Below are 17,275 nucleotides of genomic sequence, written 5' to 3' on the forward strand. Positions count from 1 at the left end.
ATTTATTCATTATTTAGAGCGTGTTGTTCGGTATTAGAGTGGAAAAATGATAGCAGACGAAATAATATCAGCAATCGAGGCATTTCATACCATCGGTAAGTCTTATTTTAATTTATTTTAAATATATTTTATGTTACAACTTCGCTTGTCGTAATTTGTCAAAAATTTATAAAAAATATAAAGTCAAAATGAACCTTAAGCCATAAGAAATAAGTACTAATATAGATTGAACAGCAAACAAGACTTTCTGGAATATTATTGCAATAAACAAACGAATGTCGGATTAGTGATGCATGTGGCGCATATCGACAGTATCGATACTTTAGAAAAGACAAACATTATAAATATTAAATTTTATTCTATTTTTCCTTAGCTTTCATTTGTCCTATTTATTTATAGATTTTCGAAAGAGCCTAATTTAAAAGAGAAATGGATAATAAATGCAACGTGACGAGTTAACTGGATGCCGAACAGCAATAAGCAGTCTAACAAAGGCCACCGATACATCAAACCTACGGCAGTTCCAAGATTTAAAATAATGCATATTTTCTGTTTGTTTTGTAAATATAGATTTATACTATTCTATTCCATTTTTTATTTAAATATAATAATATCAAAAGACGTACTTAGTAGTAATAAACATACTCCAAAATGTGACACATTATCCTATACTCATATAATAGAAAGAAAAAAAATGCACAAAAATATATTTATTTGTGAATTATCGATAACAAGGCTGACATCCCTTAGAGCATAGCATCAGGTTAATGTCAAGTTAATGTCATTAATTTAGAGTGACACAAATTTCAACCTTATCTTTATGTGTTGAGGTTCAAAGTTATATGTATTGAAAACCAACGCCCTCTGTTGTGGAATAGCTGAATGTTTTCGAATTTGGAATTTCTGAGCAAAGAGAAACAAAACAGCTAATATACCTAGGGATGTTATACTAAAATAAACCGTAACTTGGTTCGTTAGGGTACATATTGAAATGCTGAATTTATAACCTAAGTCAGTTTTTACTCAAATTAAGCTGTCCAATCAAAGGCATAGTTTACTTGTAGTGTACTGTATAACTATCGGTTTAAATGTGTGGGTTTGGCGACACTGGTTTTCATACTAATTATGACATTATAGCACTTCTATTATGTTCTTACTGATCTGTGGGTGTTAGATAGCCCATTTATATAGGAAGGCTAGAGGCTATATATCATTACGCTAAGACCAACAGGAGCGGAGCCACGTGGGTGAAACCGCGAAGCGCAGCTAGTATTCTATGAATATATTTAAAAAAATTATGAAGAATTCACTTTTTGTTATCATTATAACACACATTTACTTTTATTAATTGATATTTCTTTATGATACACTAGCTTACCGCCCGCGGCTTCGCCCGCTTTGTCTAAAACTATATATACTAAAACCTTCCTCTTGAATCACTCTATTTATTAAAAAAAAACCGCATCAAAATCCGTTGCGTAGTTTTAAAGTTTTAAATTTTAATTATACAAAGGGACATAGGGAAATAGGGACACAGAGAAAGCGACTTTGCTTTATACGAGTGCGAGTACGTAGTGCGAAAACGAATTATTTAATAATGAAATTTCTGATTTTGCAAATAATTTTTATATAAGGATATGTATTTTGATGTACTGCAGAAAACGTGCTAAATTTTGGTTTTCAACTGAAGATTAAATACATATTATATCTCTGAATTTAGCGTTTTCTAGACAAGCCGACACAAGGAGGAACTCGTGCAAACGGCGCGTTGAAATACCTCGCCTTAAAAGCATTTTATAAGAATTATGAAACTCACTTGTACTTTAAACTCGGCGTACAGAATTTAGGAATGTTACTAGGTACAGTGTCTTCTTGTATGGGATGCAATGTTGATATTGTTATTCGCCTCGGCTGGTGCAGCTTCCTCCGAGCTCCCGTTATTAAATCCGTACTACTTCTTTGGTGGAAACCGTTTATAATTAGCTTCTGTAGGTTCGCTATTTGCTTTTGGAGGTTGCAGTTATCTTGCTGTAATTTGAAGTAAATGTTGATTAGTTATTTATTGTAATTTTCAATTATATTATGACAAATAAAAATGGACGCGCATAAATTCCGAAGATCTTCAAATACATTTCCTTTTATTTTCATAAAAATACATTATTTTATATCCACAGTGATTTTTTTTCGTTACTTGGGCGCTATACCGGGTGTAATCGTTAAGTGTGCACAGGAGATTATTCCGTAACTATTGCAGATATCAAAAAACTATAAATTGATATCGAAAGTACTTAACCTAATGAGTACAATGGCAATTATAAGTTTTTAAAAATAAAACGAGAAATATCTAAAAATTTAACTCAAAACACTCCCATACATTTTGTCCTCATTGTATATCTATGTATCTAAATGAACTTTCCATAAAATTGGCGAAATAATTAAAGATTACACCTTTATATTTGGAAAAAATATTAAAGTCACAGCCATAAACATTACCTCTACATTCTTCTTATTTTCCAGCGCAGTCTTTAACATGCATAACTGCTTCGTTAAGTTTTGTATCATACTTGTGTTGGTTGCAACCGCATTCACGGCAGGTGTATTTTTAATTGCTTTAGCTCTATTTGCAAATCTGAAATTGGACAATATTATTATGAAGGAAATGCCAGAATTGAAACAGAAATCTTTAGTCAAGCAAATTCATGATATTGAAAATTAAGATAATACATGAGAAGAAGGCTGTTAATATTGAACACAAATTTAATATGTAGTTTCAATTCCACAAGGACCACAAGCAGATTTCCTTTTTTTAAAAATCATATTTTAATCTTATAATATAAAAATGAATCCCAAAATGTGTTGGTAAGTGCATAACTTGAGAACGGCTGAACCGATTTCGTTAAATCTTTTTTTATTATATTCCTTGAAGTACGAGGATGGTTCTTAATTCTTATGTAGAGAAAACGTTAATATGTACCACGGGCGAAGCCGGGGCGGACCGCTAGTTTTCTATATAGATTGCATGTAACTTACTGTAATGTGGATATAGTTTCTTCTACACTAGCGGGTGTCACAGCACATATTATACTCGTTTTGGCATTGCCACCAAGTGAGTTTTGCAAGATCCGCGTCAATTTACTGTCGCGGTAATTCACGTGTCTGAAAATATGAATTAATATAAATACATTTTACAACAAAGTGGTAAGTAAGTAAACTAAGTTAAGAAGTTAGTTTTTTTATCAACTTTGGAGTTAAATATGTTTTAGAATCAAAACATGTTGTATAACACATTAATGTATGATGTGCAAATCAATATAAAATATGTACCTTTGATAAGATAGGGTTATCTAATAAGAACAGAATGAACTATTCAAATTTCTTTATATCAATAATTGATAAGTTACATTGATTAGTAAATAATTTGAAACATATAGAAATTAAATACTTTTTAACAGATTTTAAACACGATTTGAAACATAACTATTTTAAATTATTTACCTAAATAATTTTTTTTCTAAGAATATTATCTCGTTATTTATTTATTTAAAGAGTTCATATAAGGCTTTTTACTTGTGTATGATTCATTTGTCATGAATGTTTTAATTTGACTTAATTTATAATACATTGTTGTTCAATTGATCTGTTAAAAGAACTTCTTTACTTTAAACTTCTTTAAGATTTAAAAAATTAATGGACTAGATTGACTAATGTTAACATCAAAAATAAAAAGATAATAGTAAATGAGGTTCTACTTAAAATTATATACATACTTGTTCTGGTCCTCCGACAGTTGTTTTATAACTAAAGCTAGAGCCGACAGGGACTTATTGATATGAGTGCCCTCTTTAAACCGCAGTCCTGTCGCGCCTGTCTGTCCCGCGCGCTCCGAGCCAGCCAAATCTACGAGATTCAGTTGGGACACATGTACAGAACCCACTTCTTCCTCGCCCTCTATGTGCTCACGAGATTCTATTGTCTGTGGAGACATAAACACAGTCATTCATTCATTACATTTCAGAAAAAGATGCAATGAATTTCATGAATACAAAAATGTACTTCTATTTGAAAACAATGGGATCAATCCAGAAGTACATTTATGACCATTTTTAATTAAAAGTTAAAACCTAAAAACAAAATATACAAATAGAAGATCTCAAAATAATGTTTTAAAAATGAAGAAACATCATTCAAATCAAATGCCTCCTTTTTGTAATTTTACCTACATCTAAAAAGAATAACACAAATGTATTTCATGAAGTTACTATTTTTGACTGTGCGAGTCTAATCTGCACTTGACAATTTGCAGTTGTTAATGATTATGCACTTCTGTATTTGAAAAATTGTAATATACTGTTATTGTAAGACACTCACACATAACTATGAGGTAAATGCAATGCAACAGCCAGTCATTTGTGTTTATCTTGTAAGAAATCGCAGAGTAAATAGACTTTGTCCGTGACATCCTTTTTTGTTTATTATATTTTTAGCACAGGCTGGTAACATTATAATATCATGCATTTTTGTTACATAAGTGTTAATACAACTTTTACTTACAATTTGGAATATTGAATGAGATCTACTACTTTCATCATTCATATTTGTTGATGCTGTTTGTCTGTTTGCTTTGCCCTGAAAATTTGTAAAAAGTTCTTCAACAAAAATTCTTTCTACAGAAGCAATGAAGGAATCAAATAATATTTAAAAAATTGGATATTTTCATAACATTAAAATTTTTATTTAAATGAATACGGCAAACATTGTTCTGCCTGCTCTTATCGTTTAGGGGTAAGAAAAATAGATATTAGCTGATACTCAGATCTACTTAATATTCACACAAAATTTTACGAGAATTAGTCAACATGAGAATTTTACACATAAGATTTTTTAGTACTTTTGTAATGTAAGTAATCAAATGTTATTTCACCTGCATCATGATATCGAGCACCTCATCTGGAGAAGTTGTTACTTTTTCTGTCGCATCAACTTTTATACCTTGTATTGTTTCTTGTATCTTAACAACTTTTTTGTCAGCGCTAAGCAAGTCTGTTAATGTTTCATTATATATTTCTACATATGAGACTCTGCAAATTGTTGTTTTATTTGTTAAGAAATTTAAGTCATTGTTTCAAAGTAAAATAATTTATAAAATTGCGACAACTGCAAGTTACAATTGTGGGGTTGGCTTTAGAAACTTGCGGCACGAATTTCGGCGTGATTTTAATTTTTTTCGATCGATAATAATGCCCCGAAACATACATTAACGGCTTTTCGTGCGGAAACGTGTAATTACAGAGAAATCTTAATTTTAATTTTTGAGGTTATGTTCAAAATTGTTTGAGTTGCATTGACAAAACTACCTACAAGAATTGTGTTTGAAAGAGATAACAAATGTCAAAATGTACATTAAAAACCATAGTTCCTTCATAGTTCATTCAAAAGCATGTTGCTGAGGGACAACAATTCATACGGATTATTGGCGAGTAGTATATGATTGGGGCAACATGGGTATGTTTTTAAAAAAGTTAATCACTCAGACCCAGACAACCCATTTGATTTGTTGCCCCTGATGGGACTCATACTCAAAGAATTGAGTCCCAGTGGCGTGTTGTATAGAGATTTTTTAAACTATAACCACCCAAACTTTGATGATATTATTAAAGAATACTTATAATATGTGGAGACGCTGATTTGCAAAAAAATAAAATTGATTCATTCATTGCCCTTGTAAATTGTATCAAACATGTATAATTAAAAAAAATGTTTTTTTTATTGTATGTACATTGCACACAAATTGTTAGTAGGTAACAGAACCGAATCTGTCCACCCCGACTCCACGTGGTACTTGTCTGTCATATACTAGAGTGTATTAAAAAAGTCGGAGGCGCGGAGGAGCGTGGCGCCCGCGTGTGCTGAGGAGCAGGCAGAGTCAAGCGAGCCGGAGTGGCTGAGGCTGGTCGCCAAAGGCGACCAAAAAGCCGAAGCTACAAAGGCGAGTGAAGACTCCTGCCTGCAACGAGGTACACGGGGGCAAGCGCCACGTTCTGCAGCGCCGGAGCAGTCAAGAAAGCCCATAATCTTCAGTATATTTCTAACTACATTTCACTACATAGTACAAAACAAAGTCGCTTTTTCTGTCCCTATTTGCCTATGTCCCTTTGTATGCTTAAATCTTTAAAACTATGCAACGGATTATGATGCGGTTTTTTTTAATAGATAGAGTGATTTAAGAGGAAGGTTTTAGTATATAATTTATTAGGTTTTAGACAAAGCGGGCGAAGCCGCGGGCGGTAAGCTAGTATAAATATAAATTCAAAAAAAAAAATAGAAGGGGGGGTTTCCGCACCCCCCCACTTCACAGGGGGTCTCCCCTTACCTCCCCCTCCCTTTCCCTCCCCTACCCCCCCTTAATTCGTGCCGCAAATTTCTAAAGAAATACCCAATTGTGTAGCAATGATTAATATTTTTTAAGCTTGTACAATAAAAACAGAAAAAAAAATTATACCTTATAAGAAAATCTCTGTCAGGAATATTTTTAATAATATCAAATAAATTTAATACAGCTAGCGGGATAATCCCTGGAGATTCTTCAGTGCCTGTCATGGTATAAGTTTTACCAGAGGATGTCTGTCCATATGCAAATATAGTACCATTGAAGCCGGCAGTTGCTGCCTCCACAATGGGTTTGGCAATATCATGATATACATCATTTGTTTTCGTGTCCTTATCATAAACTTTGTCTAAAAAAATACACAACATGCATCATTACTTGTGGCCTTCACAACGCCTTGAATGTACATATTTGCATTCGAAGCAAACTTGAATAACAATAAGCGACCCACTCATACCTACTTCAAACTTTTTTATTAACCTTCAAGATATTATTACTTACCAAATGTAAACGATGGACCGCAATCCCTACCGCTTTGGTCGATTTGGTAAAGTGTATTATTTTGTACGCGCCATTGGTAGTTTAGTTTTTCTTCTATTTCGCGAGAAATAAGAGGCCGAACTTTGACAACCACCTTTATATTATCACTCATTTTGCTTATTTTACTAACTTAAATATATTCGACTCCATAGAAAAACATATAGCTTTGATAATTTTGTTTTTACCATAACGTGTTTATGTCTTTTGTTATTCTGGGTTATTTTTTTAAACCTCTACTCTGGGGCGACGCAACGGAATTCCGTGATCGACACAAAAATAACCGACAGAAAATTTAAACTATAGACAATCAAAACTGACAGCTGTAAAATTACGGTAGATCGTGCGAGGTACTGCGGCTTTACTGCGGCTATATTACTTGCTCTGTGACTGCGGCGATATCCAAATTCCAAAATTTAGGAAGTTCTTAGAAATTTTTACTATACATTACGAAAATGGTAAGTAATTTATAATTAACAATCATACTAATAATCCAAATTAGATACTGAGCTGATGACTATTCATTTTCATAAAGTTTAGCATTATTTTTTTGTATTTTAATTAATTTATATACGTGTACACTGTAGTCCTAAATTTAATAAATAAATTCTTCCACGAGCAATATTTCTCTATTTCTGGAAAAGTGGACTATGACAATAGGTATTGAACTATTGAACGATTGATGAACGATTTAAATAATGTTCCTTTGTTATTTATGAACACAATGTTTTATGACTATGGATTATATTTCATCTGTATTTCTTTTACGCATATACTCTGTGGTCTATCTGTTGGTGTTGACTGCGAAATTGTCAAAACCACAGGTCAAAACTCAAAAATGTTACTCGGTCAAGTCCATGTCAAGTCGCAAACATAACCACGTGAATATATTTAATAAAACTTGTAGTTTACAATAATAAGTATACGAAAATGCAGCACGACGATGTAAGAATAAAAAATAATAATTTTATAAATAATCGTTATGTTTTCTTGTGTTTAAAATTCTAATGAATCTTTATATTATTTTAGGTTGTGTGGGCTATTATCAACAAAACTCATTGTTCGCATAAAGTAACGTAAGTATATTAAGTATAATAAATGCTTAAATATTTTTTCGAGAAATGCATCATCAACGAGTGTTTTTTCTTTTTTAGTACGAAGACGCAACATTTTTGCCGAAATGAATATAACCTAACAGGTTTATGTACTCGCTCTTCGTGTCCTTTAGCCAACAGTAAATATGCAACTATCAGAGAAGAGAATGGAATTATATACTTGTATATGAGAACAGCTGAGAGGTAATTTATTTACGTCTTTATAATGTAAATTATTTTTTTTCATCTTAGGTGGAAAGGACTGGACAAAAATCGATGTGTCACAGAAATGTGACAAATCGATTTTTGACACGCGTAGAGATGTCCTTTACTGAAATCGTATCAATTGTTTCCGATAATCGATAATATTTTATATGGAAATGAAATCGATTTGAATAAATTTAGTTTTTTCGGTATTTCGCCAACAATTAACTAAGGAAACTTAGCAAACAACAGCAACAAAAAGTCAAAAATAACAATTAGTAACAATAACAGAATACCACGTAAAGTATCAATATAAAAATGCAACTTTGTATACAAGGCTGACGCACTCGTACAGACGATTGACTTGATTGACAAACGATCACAAGATGGGCGCCGATTATTTGATTTTCCAACTCTATGATTTCTCAACGATCCATTTCATGTACACAAATTGCGTAGGTATTATATTTTTGTGTTATTTTATTTTATTTTTCATTATATTAAACTAAACAATACTGTTTTTGATTTATAAGCTTAAAATGTTTCATTTTTATATTTTTGGTAATAATGCCGCCATAAAATAAAAATATTATGCACTAAAATTATTTTGACGTTTTAAACATAAAATACGTAATTCGGAACCCGATGAAGTGTCACAGGAATCGTCCTAGGTGAAAAGGACTATAGAAAATCTATTGTGTCTGGGACCGATCGGGCCGCTTGGGGCTCAATGGGTAAATAATGGTTGTGAATTTTCAGGCTCATGTTTCCAGCAAAACAATGGGAAAAAGTGAAATTATCCAGGAATTTCGAAAAGGCCATACATCAAATTAATGAAAATTTACTTTATTGGCCATCCTTTATAAAATCGAAATGTAAACAAAGATTTTTAAAAATAACACAATACCTCATACGCATGAGGAAGCTCAAACTGAGAAGAGTGTAAGTATAATATTCTTCTTTTTATATACATTTATACTATAAACAATACTTGGGTACAATGGTTGCCATGTGAGTATATAAACAGCAGGTTTTTGTTTTGCTAAGGACTAAGGCTGGTTGCAGAGCTTGACCGACCATCAGTGCGTATGTCAGTCGCGCTTGTCATATGTATGGAAATTCATAAAACCGTTCATAGCTATTGCGTATTGTCATGCGTATTAGTGTCATAGTCACAGTCATAGTCACAGTCACACATTGGATGCGTATCATCAGGACCGACGGTACGCACTGATGGTCGGTCAAGCTCTGCAACCAGCCTAATAAAAAAGTTGTAGTTTGATAGGACACAGAATTTATTTTTTATTTTTTTCATAACTTTTTTAGACATACCAGTAATATCTGCTTGTTACTAAAAAATTTTTGTACAGTGTTAATGTACAAGGGTACAATATTGATTGTGTGTTCATTTATTTCAACATTTACTATAAAATTTCTAGAATAAAAGATGTAAATAAAAAGACTATATTACTGAATATAATGTTTGTTACAGGAAAGAATTAGTTCCAATACAAAGGAAGATAGAGAGGCGTGAAAGGAGGCGCGAGGAGAAGGCATTAGTCGCAGCGAGGATAGACAATGCAATAGAGAAACAATTGCTTGACAGACTGAAGAAGGGAACTGTAAGTTTATATTTGAGTATTTATATTGTTTTTGTGATTTATAAAATAAAATATTAAAAATAGAATACAATTTTCATTAATTATTATCAACTAAATTATTTTTAAAACATTTGATTTATACATATTTAAGGTCACCGGAAGGAAGTTAGCGCGGAAAGTTTTTTTTTTTTAATTATTAATATCTCAAAAAATTGCTCCTTAAATGCTCCATCAGAATCTGTAATTGCTCCACTTCTATAATTATTAGTTTATTTATAATTAATTTTTAAAAAAATCCAAATACTGAAAACTTGATTTCCCTATAGAATGAAAAATATTCACTTTTCATAAAAAATTTTTTTGCAAAAAAATTGCACCTTAAATGCTCCATCAGAATCAATAATTGCTCCACTTCTATAATTATTAGTTTATTTATAATTAATTTTTTAAAAAATCCAAATACTGAAAACTTGATTTCCCTATAGAATGAAAAATATTCACTTTTCATAAAAAATTTTTTTGCAAAAAAATTGCTCCTTAAATGCTCCATCAGAATCAGTAATTGCTCCACTTCTATAATTATTAGTTTATTTATAATTAATTTTAAAAAAAATCCAAATACTGAAAACTTGATTTCCCTATAGAATGAAAAATATTCACTTTTCATAAAAAATTTTTTTGCAAAAAAATTGCTCCTTAAATGCTCCATCAGAATCAGTAATTGCTCCACTTCTATAGTTATTAGTTTATTTATAATTAATTTAAAAAAAAATCCAAATACTGAAAACTTGATTTCCCTATAGAATGAAAAATATTCACTTTTCATAAAAAATTTTTTTCCAAAAAAATTGCTCCCGATTTGCTCTATCAATTACAAAAAAAAAATATTTAATTTTGATAATTTTTACAATAATTAACTGAAAAACTATGTTTGCATAGTAAACTACTGCGCTGTGACGTCATCAATTATTGTCGTTGCGACGCATAAGGGCCATATTTACATGTATCAGCACTGCAGCGATATGTATAGACCTTAATGTTTATGTTTTCTTATTTATATTATTCACTAGATTTCCGCCCGCGGCTTCGCCCGCGTTTTCAAAGGAAAACCCGCATAGGTAGTTCCCGCTAACGCAAACGATAGCAACTTGACACCGAAAGATGAAACAAACGACTGAAACACAAATTAATTGATAATTACTTGAAGTTTTAATAATACGAATAAACGTACGAGTTTAGGGATGGGTAGGGAAATGTTTATAAAAATACCTATAATAAATGATTTAGAATGATTTAAATAGGTACATAATAATATCTGTTCCTTGAAATTTTGCTAGATGAAAACTCAATAATTAAAATATGGCGCCTAGACATTCTTAGAGTATAATTAATAGCAACATAAGGTAAGTACTAAGTATTAAATAATAATATTATTATTCCCAGCATTAAACTTATTAATGTCATTTTAAGGTAATTAATCATATTAAATAGTTGCTCTTTTAAAATCATGTCAATATTACATATTCTGTAACTTATATCTAACTTCATAATATATCATTTTCATCTTCCATATATTCCTTAATGCTATAATAGGCTCTCTGAACTAATATATTTTTTACATGAGTTTTACCTGAATTTAGCACTACCAAACTCTTTAATACAATGTGGAATTCTGTTGTAAAAGCGTATACCTAGACCCATAAATGAATTTTTAACTTTGGCTAACCGGTAAAATGGCATTTCAATTTTATTTCTGTTCCTTGTGCCATAACAGTGTTTATCTCCTACTCTTGTGTGTAAGTCGGCGTTTTTGTGTACATGCAAAATATTATTAAATATATACTGTGATGGTACAGTAAGGATACCAGTATTCTTAAAGAGATCTCTTAGCGAGTCCCGAGCACGTAAATTATATATAGAGCGAATGGCTCTTTTCTGTAAGATAAATATAGTTTCTATATCTGCTGCCCTGCCCCATAGTAGAATTCCATAGGACATAATACTTTTTATACACCATTACAATTAATCTAATATTGATTGTGTTCATTGGTTACATTTTTAAAATCTTCGTGTTTTATAAATTTATAAAGAATAGAAAAAATTCGATCACGAGGCGGGACTCGAACCCGCATAATTTCGTGATCGAATGTTTATATTCTTTATATTTATAAATTTATATTTATAAAGCCAAAAAATATCAAATTCAATCTTCGTGTTTTGTGAATTATTTAATAAATCATTTACGTGATTCTTTTTTTGTTCGATGCGGGATGGTGTCGAATTGGTCCCATAAAAATTTTATTAGGATAGGCCCAGTATTTTATTTTATGAGCATTTTTGTCTGTATTTGTAAATGTTGCAAGTGCAAGTTTGAAGTCGGTTGTTTTTAACGCAGTTATGTCTTGTATGTAAAACCTTTTGTCAAAAATAAAATTCTTTATAATTAGCACATATTTTATTATTTATACTCTAGTGAAAAATTTTCAGGTGATTATATAAAAGTAGGGCTCAATTTTTTCGCGAACCCTACTTCTAAATAATTACCACTCTTCAATAATTTAAAACTCCTTGACTGAATCCCTTCACACCCTAAAATAAAAAGTGCCTATTAATTTTTCTTATAGTAAACAGAAATTCAAATTCAATTATAAAAATAATTATTACCGATTTAATACTTTGATGATAATTGATAGTAGAAATATTTATTACTAACCTTGATATTGTTGTGGACATGATGAAATGTCTCCATATTATGTTATATGTAATATATACGATGGTATACAAAAATTATTATCATTCGAACCTGCAATCCTAACTTGAAGACTCAATAAAACAAAAATTATAATTATTTCTTATTATTCTTATCATCAGAACCCTTTAGTTTCTGTGATCTGTGATCAGAACCAAATAATTACATGATAATAATTAATAACCTTTTAAGTAATACCATCCTACTAATCTATACTTCTATACTAATATTATAAAGAGGAAAGGTTTGTATGTATGTATGTATGGTTTTCACGCATAAACTACTATACCGATTTTGATGAAATTTGGCACAGACAATCTTTAGACCCTGAGAAAGAACATAGGCTACCTTTTATTGCGAAATATGTACCACGGGCGAAGCCGGGGCGGACCGCTAGTAATATAATAAATGCGAAAGTTTGTGAGGATGTGTGTGTGTTTGTTACTCATTCACGCAAATACTACTGAACCGATTACAATGAAATTTAGCACACATATAGACCGTAACTTGGATTAACACATAGGATAGGTTTTATCCCGGTAATCCCACGGGAACGGGAACTATGCGGGTTTTCCTATGAAAACGCGGGCGAAGCCGCGGGCGGAAATCTAGTGAATAATATAAATAAGAAAACATAAACATTAAGGTCTATACATATCGCTGCAGTGCTGATACATGTAAATATGGCCCTTATGCGTCGCAACGACAATAATTGATGACGTCACAGCGCAGTAGTTTACTACGCAAACATAGTTTTTCAGTTAATTATTGTAAAAATTATCAAAATTAAATAATTTTTTTTGTAATTGATAGAGCAAATCGGGAGCAATTTTTTTGGAAAAAATTTTTTTATGAAAAGTGAATATTTTTCATTCTATAGGGAAATCAAGTTTTCAGTATTTGGATTTTTTTAAAAATTAATTATAAATAAACTAATAATTATAGAAGTGGAGCAATTACAGATTCTGATGGAGCATTTAAGGAGCAATTTTTTGAGATATTAATAATAATAAAAAAAAAACTTTCCGCGCTAACTTCCTTCCGGTTTTAAGGTCGTAATAAATAAATCAGACTTGGGAAAAATGGCGAGCAAGTTATTTACCAATTTTACTGAGCGCACCAAGGAGGCGTTATGACCAGACACAGTTCATATGCCTTGCTCACTATGATATGAAACCAGCTATGTGTCCAGGCTTTGACCTTAATGACTGGGATATTCAAATAATCTGTATGACTTATGAATCTATAGCCACTCATAAGGCCATTAATAAGGAAATTAAGTGCTATATTTTCTCAAGTTTGCTGCCAAATTGGGAATATGCCATTCTTCCAGTATTCTCAATTTTTTGTCTCAATTTAAAATAGGTAGATCTGGTTTGTGATATATGGATGACTGCTATTCATTAACATACTATAAACAACTCACAATTGTCTATTAAAGGTTTATCGAAACTGTTTAGGCAGTATTGCATAAAACATTCATTATTTTTTTTAATAACATAATGGAACAGTTTACACCTTATTTTGTGGCAGTAATATTTAATGTACAGCTACAGCTCATTTGAACACTGCCTAATGTATGCATATGTAGACTTTTAAGTCGTATAATTTTTGATTGTAAGTCTAGTCGTGCTCTTTTTCTTCAATGATACTTATTCATTTTGGTTATGTTAAAGATGATCTTGTCTTGACTTTGATATTATTTTTCAGTACAATGACATTTATAACTTCCCGCAAATGGCGTTTGATGCTGCATTGAAAGCAGAAGAGATCTCCGGCGAGAGTGAGAGTGAGAAGTCGGACGAAGAAGAGGAAGAGAAGGAAATGGAGCCAGAGCTGGAACAAGAGCTGCGGAGGACAGATGTGGACGAATTTGTTGAAGCTGATAGTGATATGGAAAGCGATGGGGTATGTTTGTTTGTTGAAGTGATTGTTTTGGACTAAATGAAATAACAACAACATTCAAGTTATAGCAATTGAAGTTATTTCAAGTTGAAGCTATTGTAAAGTTACAAGTTGTATATGTTGTACTTTATTTTTAACCGACTTCATTTACTTTAGGAAAGTGAATCCGGCAAAAAGGAAGATGCTGATGTTGGAAGTGATTTCGAGTCTGAAACTTCAGATATTGAGGTAATTATATTTTGATGTATAGAAAAAGTCAATCATTTGTATTTTTTTGTCTATATCAATGACATAAATAAAAAAATGAAGTTTTCTTGGTGAAAAAGTTTATTTTTCTTAATTATTTGGTATAGAAAGGTGTAAATAAAAACGCTAAATTAGCCCAATTTAGTTTATTATTACTTTACCGGTGACAAAATACAATTGTCCATTTCGACATAAAACAAAAAATCATATACCGTAGACAATCATAGATTCATAGACAATATATTAGAAAATACAGATTAAGAATAAACTATGAAATATTTCTTATTCTTAATTTATATAATAATTAATTCTATTCCCACCAATTAAAAATTATTATATTTATTTACAGGATATATCCGAGAAATTAGTGAGCAGGAAGAAGCCGCGCGTGGAAATAGAGTACGAAACAGAACCCTCAGTCAGTATATCGAAGAGGAAAATAAAGCATTGATTTTTATTTGTCTTTGTTTGTTTTATTTACGAACTTTATATACCAAGTGGTTTGAGTTGATGTCCAAGTAATATAACGTTAAGAAAAAAAAAAAAACAATGACGGCGTTATTAAGTAAAATAAAATAAACTATTAAACCAGTTAACTTTTATTAATTTTTGAGAAATTAATAATTTACACAGTATACTAGCAGTTCGTCACGGCTTCGCCTGTGGTGCATAAATATAGCTTTTAGAACTCGCCTTTTTTAATCGGTTCAGTAGTTCCTGAGACTAGCGCGTTGAAACAAACAAACTTTAATTTATTTTTTTATTTAATTAGTACCGACCAAGGCACCGACGCGAAGTAGTGTAGAGACTAGATACACAGTTGACAGATATATACGGTGCTAGATAAAAGACGCAACAAAACATTTCTCACAAGTCACAATACGCACCAAATACCGCGCTTTATATTCAAGAAAAATCTCATAAAAATAGTCTATAACATTTTACAATCACCAAGAGAAACATACTCAAAGATAAAATTCGTTAGATTTAATTAATTCAGTTCTTTCAGTCCAGTGTTATCTTAGGTATTGAATACGAAATGATTTTCAGTTGAATAGAGCGCCCCGCCCCGTAATCTTTGAGTCGGCGCGACAGTGTTCCCAACTTAATTACACTCATCCGTTAATTAAGAAAGTTGTTCTTTACAATCTCAGCTATTCTACACTTCGACACATTGAAATTTAATTAAGTTTCTTTGCAATTGATCAATGGTATTCCCTGTGGCTCATTGGTCAAATAACATCTGCCAAGTGGTATTGAAATCGGGAAGAAATCGGCAACTGCAGAATATTATATAGGAACCTGAATTATTACATATCAGGTTTTAAGAGAGATTCGACGTGGTGGTAAGTATTAATTGGCCTTATTTGAAGAATAAAAAATCAGCGAAACATTGTCTGTAACTATTCAAAATTCAATACCTACTGGTAGATTATATTTCTTCAAAAATTTGTATCTAACGGACAATGAACATAAAATCATCATAAAATAGATATACCTATGTAATTTTAGATTAAGAATTTACTACACCCGAATAAAACGATATTATATCATACTGTTAACATACTATAACCTTTACTTATACGGTATAAGCGCGTGACCCAATTAGTTTTGAAGTATGCTTAATTCTCACTTTGAAAGCGTAGGTAATGTATTTCCAGCGAACGTGAGTTTTTGATTTTCACACTTATTTTTTATAAAATGTATATGTACGATAAAACGTTAATGCACATTGCACTCGGTCTCTGCTTAGTGAGATCCATTAGCTGTGTATTTCGATGGTAACAACTAACAAATAACCAGGTAAAGTAGTTTATATTTTTTAATTCATATTGTGTTGCTTCAGTGGGCGTTTAATTCATATTGTGTTGCTTCAGTGGGCGTTTAATTCATATTGTTTTGCTTCAATTGATATTTATATCTAATTTCTAAAGAATAAATATTTATATAGAAAATCTTTTTGACTTTTATATCATATTATAGGTATATCATTTAAAATTATTATTATATTATAAAAATTAATTTAAATTTATATTATATTATTTTTCAGCAAATTAACATATTATTGAATTTAAAATCTGCAATAGTAATGCTTGTTTGATTTATATAATGGCTCTTTAATTATTATTGTTATATACCTAATATTTTTTAATAAAATGACAAATTGTAGTTGAATTGTAATGAACATTGAACGCTGTAATTTCCTGTAATTAAAGGTACAGTAGATTATGTATTTTAATAAGATATAATAAACATGAACTGTGTCCTTTGTTGGAAATTCTATCCCACCAAAAACATTTTCATATATGACTCGCACTGTCAAAAAGTTATCAGATCTCATGTAGAGCCAAGCTTCTAACACTACACGCCCTAACTCTACAAGGCCTAACTTCACAAACTCTACACCTTAGTCAAAATATGTGGCTTGGCCATTTCGCTACATTCACATCGGCGTAAGGTGAAAAATTAATTCACTGTTCATTACTTTTGTGTTATACAATAGTTCTTGTAGTAACGAACGGCCAAGCCACATATTTTGACTAAGGTGTAGAGT

General features: G+C 31.2%; 2 protein-coding genes across 2 annotated transcripts in view; one reads left to right on the forward strand and one right to left on the reverse strand.

Moving 5' to 3' along the window:
• Positions 1-7,190, reverse strand: part of LOC123691927 (kinesin-related protein 4-like) — a 29,143-nt gene extending 21,953 nt beyond the window's left edge. The window contains exons 1-8 of the mRNA XM_045636516.1: positions 6,887-7,190; positions 6,500-6,734; positions 4,922-5,078; positions 4,552-4,626; positions 3,768-3,973; positions 3,031-3,156; positions 2,494-2,629; positions 1,817-2,028 (exon numbers count right to left, since the gene is read on the reverse strand). Coding sequence (XP_045492472.1) covers positions 1,817-2,028; positions 2,494-2,629; positions 3,031-3,156; positions 3,768-3,973; positions 4,552-4,626; positions 4,922-5,078; positions 6,500-6,734; positions 6,887-7,037 — 1,298 coding nt within the window. The 5' untranslated portion in view covers positions 7,038-7,190. The remainder of the gene's footprint in view (positions 1-1,816; positions 2,029-2,493; positions 2,630-3,030; positions 3,157-3,767; positions 3,974-4,551; positions 4,627-4,921; positions 5,079-6,499; positions 6,735-6,886) is intronic.
• Positions 7,191-7,781: 591 nt separating this feature from the next.
• Positions 7,782-15,184, forward strand: LOC123691984 (protein MAK16 homolog A). The gene is made up of 8 exons (XM_045636584.1): positions 7,782-7,867; positions 7,952-7,998; positions 8,077-8,220; positions 8,980-9,162; positions 9,713-9,842; positions 14,281-14,478; positions 14,632-14,703; positions 15,071-15,184. The coding sequence occupies exons 1-8, from the start codon at positions 7,853-7,855 to the stop codon at positions 15,170-15,172; spliced, it is 891 nt and encodes a 296-aa protein (XP_045492540.1). The 5' UTR covers positions 7,782-7,852; the 3' UTR covers positions 15,173-15,184.
• Positions 15,185-17,275: the final 2,091 nt, after the last annotated feature.

Source organism: Colias croceus, chromosome 5 (assembly GCF_905220415.1).
Source record: "Colias croceus chromosome 5, ilColCroc2.1".
NCBI lineage: Eukaryota > Metazoa > Arthropoda > Insecta > Lepidoptera > Pieridae > Colias > Colias croceus.